Source organism: Corvus brachyrhynchos, unplaced genomic scaffold, assembly GCF_000691975.1.
Source record: "Corvus brachyrhynchos isolate BGI_N302 unplaced genomic scaffold, ASM69197v1 scaffold4, whole genome shotgun sequence".
Taxonomy (NCBI): domain Eukaryota; kingdom Metazoa; phylum Chordata; class Aves; order Passeriformes; family Corvidae; genus Corvus; species Corvus brachyrhynchos.
In genome coordinates, this window is record NW_008237878.1 from 6,443,169 (window position 1) to 6,453,696 (window position 10,528).

The 10,528-nt window shown below is 51.5% G+C and overlaps 1 protein-coding gene across 1 annotated transcript in view; it reads left to right on the plus strand.

Annotated features, from left to right (window-relative positions):
* The window catches only part of PLXNA1 (plexin A1), a 103,592-nt gene that overhangs the window by 36,931 nt on the left and 56,133 nt on the right, over nt 1–10,528 (plus strand). Inside the window, 4 exon segments of the mRNA XM_008632237.2 lie at nt 1,072–1,172; nt 1,629–1,752; nt 3,848–4,001; nt 4,686–4,785. Coding sequence (XP_008630459.1) covers nt 1,072–1,172; nt 1,629–1,752; nt 3,848–4,001; nt 4,686–4,785 — 479 coding nt within the window.

Genomic DNA, 10,528 nt, shown 5'->3' on the forward strand with positions numbered 1-10,528 from the left:
GAAACTGCATTTGGGCTCCTCCATGCAGCTCTCCTGGGCTGTGTTTCCAGCCCTGGCTCTGTTTCTGTCCCAAAGCTTGCTCAGCTAAGCCTCTCCTCTGCAGGGGAGATGTTGGAGAAGTGGATGCCAGGGGGGCAGTTGCATTGGCCTGGACTGGGGATCTCCTCCAGGGACCACCACACTTGCTGGGACCTGAGACTTGGCTGTGCAGGGTCTGCCTGGGGGGTACCCTCTGCCACCACCTGCCTAAAGCAATGTCAGGGACAAACAAATGGGAACATTACAGCTGTCCTCACCACCCTGAGGGAGCTGGTTGGCCAGCGTATCCCAGCCCTGTAGACATCATGCTGAGCCTGTGCTCTGCTGGGCTGTAAGGAGGGAGAACACCCCAGGTTTAGCCCTCAGTAGAGAAGTTTACAAATTTTAATTAATGAGTGAGTGCTTCCCCGTGGGAGCAGTGGGGAACTGAGGCACAAGCACGGCAGGCATGGGCAGCGGCTCGTTGCTGCCGATGCCTCGTGGCAGGTGAGCAGGAACCCCCTCCCTGCACCCCCTCCCTGTCCCCCCTCTTCTCCTCTCCTCTCCTTAATAAAGCCCACTCTCTTCCCTAGTACGCTCAGTGTTATCAGAGTGCTGGTGGAAAGTAATTAAATGAACAGTTGTAACAGAGCTCGAAGGGCTCAGAGAATGAGGGGATTTTAATCAAATCTGGAGGAGCAATTAATAAAGGACTGGTAACCCTTTCGGAGCAGGGCTGCGGCAGCCACGGGGTGCCTGGCTGGCACTGGGAGCCGATGTGGGGCTGAGCTGGCACAGCCCTCTCCCAAATCCTGCAAAGGTGCAATGAAAGGAGCTTGTTTGGAGTAAAAGTCTCTCTGGGGTGGAGGTGTTGCCTGCAGATGTGCTGACTGGGCCTGGGAGAGGAGTGGATGATGGTGAGGGGCTCAGCCTGCTCCCTCTCCTGCCTCCCCACTAACAGGCCAGGGTGAGTCTGTGCTGGGTCTGTCTGTGCCATGCCAAGGTGTGGGCACAGCAGCCTGGCTTCCTTCACTCCGTGCCTGTTCCCTGCAGGTGACCCGTGTGCCAGTGGAGAGCTGTGAGCAGTATGAGAGCTGTGAGCTGTGCCTGGGCTCCCGGGACCCCCACTGCGGCTGGTGTGTCCTGCACAACATGTGAGTACAGCAGGATTGTCTCTAGAGCTGTGCCAGCGACCTACAGCTGACAAAATGTGTCCGTCCCCACTGCTGGTCTCCTTGAGGGCATCCCTCCTGGACTTTGGCCCCAAAATGCCGAGGGATGGAATGGTCCAAGGGGTCAGTCATCCCCTCCTGTGGTGCCCAGGCTGTGCTTAGGAGTATCCATGCATGGTGAAGCTGCTGCCAGGGCCTGCTCATCTTGCCCATGGGCTCCTGGGTTCAGCATTCTTGTGCCAGTAAGATAAACTGAACACAAAATACCCCTGAAGTCTCAGGGGAGAGCAGAGCTCTGGTACGGGCCTCGATCACCCGACGTTCCTAGCTGGGCATCATCTCCATGCCAAAGGGTCTGTTTGCACTGGTGCCAGCCCAAAGCCCTGCAGGACCCCAGGGGAGTCTTCTCCTCACCGTGGTGCTTCCATCCCCCTGCAGCTGCTCCCGCAAGGACCGGTGCGAGCGGGCGGACGAGCCCCAGCGCTTCGCCTCCGAGCTGCAGCAGTGCGTCCAGCTCACCGTGCAGCCCAAGAACATCTCGGTCACCATGTCCGAGGTCCCGGTAAGACACCTCTGCTCCCTCCTACTCCTCCCCAGCCACCTCCTGACCCTCTGGAGGGGAGAAGGCAATTAAAAATAAGTGATGACTTTACGATGAATAGGGAGAAAGGGGAAGAGAGATCTGAGACAAAACAGAGCAAAGTGCAGGGCATTGATGAGGGCAGGCCATTCGCTCCATATTGATGGAGATAATAAAGCAGTTGATGATTATTCAGAAAAGACACAACTGAGCAATAAATACTTCTCCATAATGACAGCACGACCATCAGAAATGCCATTCATAGCCCAGCGACCTAGCTCTAGTTCAATAGCTTGTCTCTGACTCCAGCCTGCAGTAGATATTTTGGGATGAGACTTTGATGCACAACTCGCTGCTCTCTCTCTGTGCAGGCAGAAAGGACGATGGACTTCCCTGAAGTATTTTTCAGGCCATTAGCACCATGAAGAGAATAAGAAACAGCATATACCAGCAATAAACTGCCAGGTCTGGATATCCAGCAGTCAGGAATCCTAAAAAAGTTGGCCAAGGAGTTCTGTGGCCTGGGGATATATGTAATAATATGACTTTGTAATAAACAACTGAATGTTGAGAAAAGTCCCAGAAACGGAAAAAGTGCTAATTTTTTTTCTCAGTTGCAAAAAGGACCAAATAGTCAGAGAGTGCTTAGTTTTACTTCAGAAGTAGAAGAAGAAAAGAAAAAGAACAGGTGCAGGATACACCTGATAATGATTTAAGGATGGGAATATAATTTATGCCAGTTAACGTTGGTTTGTGTCTGACAAACCCCATTTTGCTCTTTGATGAATTTATGACTTGAATTAGAAGAGGGACTGCGGGGATGTGATGTCTTTAGGCTCCTACAAGGCATTTGACTTAGTACAACACAACGTTCTGATTAAAAATTGGCATTATACAATATTGATAAAGCACGTGTTAAGTGGATTAAGAACTGGCTCTGTGACAGATCTCAAAAAGTTCTCATCAGAGAGGAATTGTCACTGGATGGAAACAGTGTGGAAAGCACTTCTGCAGGGCTAAATGTTCTTTGGTAACGTGGAGATAAATGTGATATGGCTGCAGACAGGACCTGCTGGGATCCTGGGACTGGAGACTGGTATGGGTGAGAGTTCCTTTGGAGTGGTTGGGTTTGAGTGGGGCTGTTTAGCAGAGAAACTGGGGTTTGGTATTGCCAAGTCTTAAGTTAAACATGGATGAAGGTTCACCTGGTGTCCTGAAAAGTGGTGCTGGGGCTGAGCCCTCACTGCAGGCTCTTGATGCTCCTGGGGTGAAGCCAGGAGCTGGGCAGTGCTTTCACTCCTGGGGTAATTATCTCCATACCAATGGCAGGATGCTGCACGTGCATGGATGACATGGGGATGCTCTGCTTGGGTTGGAGTGCAGCTGTCAAAGGGAGGGACTGAAAAACTCCCATAAACATCATGTAAATGAGTTGAAGGCTGGAGAAAATGCCTTGCAGTGAGAGACTTCCAGAGCTCAATCTGCTTAGCTTATCAAAAAGAAGATTAAGAGGTGACTTGATTACAGAGTATAAGTGCCTTTACAAGGAGCAAATATCAGGGACTAAAGGGCTTTTTAATCTATCAAGGAAAAGCATAACAAGAACTAATGGCTGGAAGCTGTGAAAAATTCAAATTAGAAATAAGGCAAGCGTTTTGTAAAGTGAGAACTGCTGACCCTGGGGATGACTTTGTGAAGGAAGAGGTGGATTCTTCCCCTCCTCATCTCTGCCGGAGTGGGTGCCTTTCTGCCTTTCTGTGAAACACACTTCAGCCCTGATGCTGTTCTTGTTCTCTGTAGAGAGGTGAGGCGTAATGGCTTGTGGTGTGCCCAGGGCAGAGGACAGAGGCTGTGAGTCATTCCAGTTCTTAACCCATTTAAATCCATGCTCCTTGCTTGAGCAGAGAGGTACATGGATGGGGCTCCCTTGCAAAAGCCCAGAGCAGGTCTCCCCACCATGTGTGGGTAGCAGAGGAGGGATTGCACTCCCTAGTCTTTTCTAGATTTACACATAGCAGCCACAGAGGAGCCTATTTTCCTAGTTTTCTGTGTTGATGCTCTTGCCTTTCCTTCCTAGCTGGTCCTGCAGGCCTGGAATGTCCCAGATCTCTCAGCAGGAGTTAACTGCTCCTTTGAAGACTTCACCGAGTCAGAGAGTCGCATTGAGGATGGGAAGATCTACTGCAGCTCTCCCTCTGCCAAGGACGTCATCCCCATCACCAGGGGCCGCGGTGAGCTTGTGCCCCAGAGTGGGAAAAAAGCCTGAGACAAGTGTTGTCCCATGTGTTACCCCACAGGCAGGTGTGGAGGAGGACAGTCCTCCCGTGACAGTGATCCCAGTCTCGGGATCTGGACTCCACCTGGGCTCTTGGGGTATAGGAAGAGAAGGAACTGCTGCTCATGGGAGGTTGGTCCTTTAGTCTCCTCCAAGCCGTGGACACAGCTGCTTGGGCACAGCCTATGGCAGTGAACTGAATAATCCTTAAGGTCCCTTCTAACCCAAACCACTTTGTGATTTTACTTGCTGACCGCTCCTGGGCACCCTGGCCCTATTTCCGTCTGTAGACCATTCCTGGGCAGATGTAGCCATGGGCTCTAGGACATTCTCCTGACCCCAGAACTATTAAACCCTCCTTCAGTATGCCCAGTATAACCCAAGGCCTCAGTCTCCATGCCAGCAGGTTATATTTAGCTGTAGGAGCTCAGAGCTGTACTTGGGCTCTGCTGGCCTCTTTGGTGTCTGAATGGGGGTGGGTGAACACTCTCTTTTTATTGCCACACTCGGGGGATTTTGTTAATTAACTGGACTGAGCGGTGATGCCCAGCTCCCTCCAGCCCATCACAAGCCTTGGGCTGAATGCTGGGCCATGCACTTTGTCCTTTCTGATGTCTTTCTTTGCCTGGGTCTCTTGCAGGGGACAAACGAGTGGTGAAGCTCTACCTGAAATCCAAGGAGACGGGGAAGAAATTTGCCTCTGTGGATTTTGTTTTCTACAACTGCAGCGTCCATCAGTCGTAAGTGGCCTGGACTTTGTGGGAGGGCTCCAGGAACAGATTGGTGGGATGGTGTGAGACTGGAAGAGGGAGTTCTCAGCTTTGTGGGTGCTGATGTTGCAAGAGGAAAGGGCAGTTGAGTACAGGGGTGTTTACAGTGAGAAACCTCCTCCTTTTGCCTGTGTAAACTGGGACGGTGACCAGAGCACCCACAGTTGGTTTGGGTGTGTGGGAACATGTAGCGTCAGGACAGAACCTCACGTAAAAACAGGGCTTTGGGTTTGGCAAAACTTTGGAAGAAAAAGAGTTTACTGCACTGCACACTGTAGAAATCAATCCGTGTGACTGAAAATGCCAAGCGTCTTGTTATTCCTGGAAACAGTTAATAGGAGTGACTTGGCCATGCAAAAGGAGAAGCCTGTACTTTCCTGCCACGGTACCTGCTTCCCAGGCTTGCTGGAGAGGGAGCTGGAAAGTTACAGCAACATGGGATGGAACATGCCACATGTCCTGGGGCATTTACCCAAGAATTTCCTAACTGGAAGTAATTGTGAATTTGCTTTCTTGTCAGGCTGCCGTGAAATCTACTCTTGCAAGCGTTTTTAGACAGCTTGAGATATGCGTTTGATAAAATAGAGGAGGTGTGGATTATTGATGTGCTGTCTAAGCAAAGTGTCTAAAGTCTCAAGCCACAACTCCTGATGAGGAGCTGCAGACAGTGTTCTTGAGCAGTGGGGGATGGCTGTGCTGTAGGACCGTCAGAGCTGATGCTGGGGTGTGTTTGGGCAAAGAATTTGGAGCTCAAGAATGCAAGAGATTTCATTACTCTGCCAGAAACCTCCCATGGATGGTGGCGCTCCAGCTGATCAGTAATTATAGATAAGCAAATGCCAAGTGATCTCTTTTGAATGTCTTTCTGCAAAGTTTTGAGCCTGGCTTGAGGGCTCTGCTGGAGTTTGCTCCTCCAAAGCCTGTTCAGAGTTTCCACTTCGATCAGGGAAGAGCAAGTGAGACGCAGGTGCCCTGGCTGGGAACCCACCCACAGTGAGCTCCAGGAGGGATGTGTCAGAGGAGAGCCCCTGCAAAGCTCCTTCATCACAGGGATTCCTTCCCTCCTGCTCTTTGCACAGGGAGCAGGGCTCCTCCTGGAAGCGCTATGCTGGTGAGGGAGGAGAGACTTTGCAAACTTGACTTTCTCCCTCACCTTGACTCTGAGATGAGCTTTGTCTCCCTTCACGTCCTGTGGTTTCAATAACATTAGCTCAGCTTTGGCTCGGGCTGGCTGCATGTCATTATTTTGCAAATCAAAAAGCAGATACGACTTTTATTTTTCTAAATGAAAGAAAGATGACTTTTAAGTACAAATGGCATCATATTTAGTCCAATCAGCGGTCTGGTGGGAAGAGGTGGTGGGGGAATTGGCATTTTATTTTATGTGCCTGACACAGGAGGGGAAAAAACACCCTACCCCCCTGAAACAAACCTACAACAAAGAACCTGACTGATTTATTACTGCGTTGATGTTTAATTTTGGATGCATTATTTAAAAAGGCTAATTATGGATGCATTAATATTTATGGACTCCAGTTGAAGCTGATAGAAAAGTCCATGTTCTAAGCTGGTGAACATTATTATTTTTTTTTTACGTTAAGAGTTTTAGGGTTTGGAGTTAGTTTTAACTATGTGACCTGCAGTCGAATCGTAGCCAAAGAGCATGACAATACCTCCTGGGATGATGCAATACTTTTAAATACCATTTGCAGACAGGCGTCTTTAATGGATCTCTCTGGAGTTAATAGCCTTTCAGATCCAGGTTTCATATTTTGTGGAGGAAAATCTATACATCAGCCTGATAAATTCTGTATTAGGAACAATATGCTTTTCCACGAGGCTAATGTTTTTCCTGTGGAGATCTCTGATCACTGTGCGTTATGTTTTCTTTTTATATTTGGGCGGCTTTGCTGAGGTTGGAAGACAGAGTTCTGCGTGTTGAATCATTTCTCAGCTGAGGACAAAGTGTTTGGGTGAGATTTTTCAGATGGTTGTGGAGAGATGGGAGGCTTGTGAGGCAGCTCTTTGCTGATGTCAGCTGGGGTAGCTCCAAGGGAAGCCAATGCAGCTCCACCGTGTGCACCAGGGAGAATCTGATTTCTTGTTTTCGGCAGACATCTGGAAAGGCATCAGCAAAATGCGGGCTGTGGGGCTGGTCCTGCTGCTGCATGAGCATCCCGGCTCTCTTATTTCCCACCACCTTGGCAAGTCTTCTTCCCATGCATTTTCAAATGCCTGGTCAAGGGAGGGATTTGCAGAAGGGAAGATGCTTCTGATCACTTCTACAGGAGAGGAGGGTACAGAGGGGGTTTTGCTGCCTGTATGTTTGGCTGTGATGTTCTGGGCTGAGGGGATGTCTTCCAGGTAGAGCTTCAAAGCTGTCCCATCTGTTAATGCAGGGCTTTATGCCTGTGTGATGGAACTGTCCCCATCACAGACCAGCGTCAGTGGCTCCTGGGGTACTTTGTGCAGGGTCCCTGAGAGCCCTGGTTTGGAATTTTCGTTCCCTCTGGGGCTTCATTCCTTTCCAGGAGTCACCTGGGCAGCTTCTGGAGGTCCCAGCTTTGTGTACTCAGGGCTCCTGTGGGGCTCAGGCAAGTGTTTCCAGGCAGTGGCATCTTTTGGGCATCCTGCTTGTAAAGGCTTGCGCATGAGGCAGGGGATGCTTCTGGCTGAGCTGTGGGAGATGCACTGAACAGGGGAGTGGAAACCAAGAGTTCAGTGTGGGGAAATGAGGCCCTTGCAAAGAGGGATGTGGGTGGCTGAGGGTCTCTGCCAGCCCACAGCAGGGGAGCAGGGCTGCCCACAGGCTTGTCTGCAGCTCCTGGGGACAGGCTCTGGTTCCTGCAGTGGAGGATGAGATGAAAACCCCGTGGCAGGGACTGGGTGGATTCCCTCGAGGGATTCCAATGGGACACCGATCAAGTGCAGGCATTTAAAGGCTGCTCGGCACCTTTGATTGTGTAATGAATCAGCCCGAGTCCAGCGCGTGCACGGGCAGATGTTGAGGTCGTCTTTGTCAGAGTTAAACGCCTTCTTCAAAGCATTTGTGGGGAAATGAGTCCCCTTTTAAGATAAAGATGTAATACCAGGCTCCCTGCCTGCCTCTGGCAGAGCTTGCCGGCGAGGTGGGTGAGTAGGGAATCCTCACGGAAAGCTAGTGAGCAATTCCAGGGAATACTAAGATGTATTCATTTCTTCCCGCTTTTTCCATGTTTCCTCGCTGGATTTCTCCTCTGGAAACTCTGTTTCATAAATCATGTTGTGGCTTGGCATTTTGGAGTGTGTGGCTGTGGGAAGGGAGCTGGCAAGTGGAGTGGGATGGGGAAGAAGATGAGAGCTTTTGGTGCTTCTTTCAATTCTGTGGGCAGGTTTTGCAGAGCTGCTGTTTTTTCAAGCACCAGTGTGCCCAGCGCATCACCAGCATGTCCTGCCACTGCAGTGTGGAAGTAAAAATCCAGGTGGTGGCACAGGGAAAGGGGGAAAATCATGTCAGCAAGTCTGATTCCAAGAGGGGATCTGAGCATCCTGGAAACCTGTCTCGAGTGTGGGAGGTGGTCATGATGCCACCAGCCTTGTGGTTGTGCCTCACTGTAGTGACAGTTGTGACACCCATGTCCTATCAGCTGCAGGGTGCTGAATTTCTCTGAGGCTAGAGCAAAGGCAGACATGCCAAATGGCTCTAACTCCTCCAGGCTGGAGAGATGTGACTCTGCTGTGTCTCCATCCCACAGGTCAGGCTTTCCCTGTAAGCCTCCATTAAGTAAATGGGATTTTAATGCATGTCCCAAGGGCTGGGAGCAGTGGGGTTGTGCCGGTAAGGCAGGGCTGGGCTGTTCTGGTGACTGAGGCACCCGTTGGCACCCGTGGGACAATGCCAGCCCTTGTGCCTTGGCTCCTCTCTGCAGCCATTCTGTCTGCCTGCACATGGCATGGCTGCTTCTCTGTTGGCCCAGTGCTGCTCATTTCCAGATGCTTACAGATGCTTTCTTTTCAAAGGCATGGACAGATGGCTGCAAGCAGTTGAGTGAGTGTATCTGAGTTTGCATGGCTGAGCTATGTGGTGGTAACAGATCCCTGTGTGTTCCTGGGCGGGGGCAGGTGGAAAATCCTGTAGGATGGCCCCAGAGACAGCTCAGGATAACCTGGTTTATGTCATGTATGTTGTGAATGAGGAGGGCTGGTACAGCCTGGTCTTACGTTTCAGTAAGGGAAGGCAGCTGAGGGTGTTTCAAGAGAATTATTTTAAAACCCAGGGCATGATTCTGCATCCTCCAGCATGATGGTGGATGCTCTGGACCACCCTGTGAGTAAGGACCTTGGCGAAACCCAGCAGAGATGGAAAAGCATTGGGTTGGTGCAAAAGGAAGGGCAGAAATGGATTGAGATGGGCAGGGATGGAGGGAGGTGGGAGCTGACTCCCACCCCACACCTTTCCGGGGCACCAGTGGGGAAGCTGCCTGTAGGTCCATGTAGGGGCTGGGGGACACGGACCGTCTGGTTCCACTGCTCTTCAGGATCTTCCCTTCTCCCTAGGGTAGAGAGATGGATATAAAGCCCAAAGCACTGCAGTTCAGCCCCTCAACCCTGACAGCTGCTGCTCCAGATGCAGGCTGTGCTGGAGCTGAGTATTCACTAAGGATGCATCCTCCTGCCAAGAGGAGATCTGAGGAGCAGTCGGGGGGCTCACAGGCGGCTGTGCTGTGCCTGCACAGATGCTGTTTTCATCAACACTGTGTTTATAATTTCCCTTCTTAATGGACCTCCCCTGCTCTGCTCTTGGTGCCGTTCAACTTCCCCCTGTCCCTCCTCCCTGCCCTTCACTCCATGTCCTTCCTTTCTCCAGTGACGTGCTGCGCCGTAGAAATAGCCTCAGTGTCTGTTGTGTGTGTGCCGTGCTCGCACCTCCTGTCCCACTCACGTTTGCTGCTCAGGCTTATCTCACTCCTGTGGATGCTGTTTTTGTTTTCTGCCCTCGCTGTTCAGTGTGATGAAGAGCTTTGTGCTCCTTTGGGCACGTGGCATGCCTGGGGCTGGGAGTGCAGGAAGGAGAGTGAGTGAGGAGCCTGAATCCAGCACTGCTGGCTCTCCACGCTACATCAGCTACAGCATTGCTTTGGGTCATGTGTGGAGACAGCTGTGACCTCTCCATGGTCACTGGAGGTGCCTGCACACCCAGGGAGGAGTCAGTCCCTGAAGCTGCCCCTGGATCTGGGCTCATCCTGCAGTGATGCTTTTGGCCCTGCACCCACCCTGGCAAGGTGTCTTTACTGTCCTTCTGCCCTGTCTCTGCCTCTGCTTCTCTACAGTCCTGTCAGGTGTTTCCCTAGGATGGCCTTATCAAGTCTGGGATCATTTATGGAAGTGGAGGGGAGCAGTGCTGGGAGTTTTTGGCCCAGCTGGTGGGGTGAGATGTGGGCAAGCGTGGGGGCTGTGGGGAGGCTCTGGCTTTGACCCTGGAGCACTCAAACTTGGGCAGAGCTGCTTTGTTGCCTGCAAGGATGCCTCCTCTGGCTGGGGGAGGTTTCAGGCCAGCAGTGAGCCTGGACTTGTTTTGAAATGGGGCACTTGGCACAGAGTGACCCTGAAATGCTGCTCTGAGGCTGGTGCCACGCCTCTCTCACGAGGTCATCAGGAGACAAGGACGGCACTGCCGGTGGGTCTGGCTCCCTTCCCCTGCCTCGCCTGGGCTTCATCTCCCCCAGCACCTGGC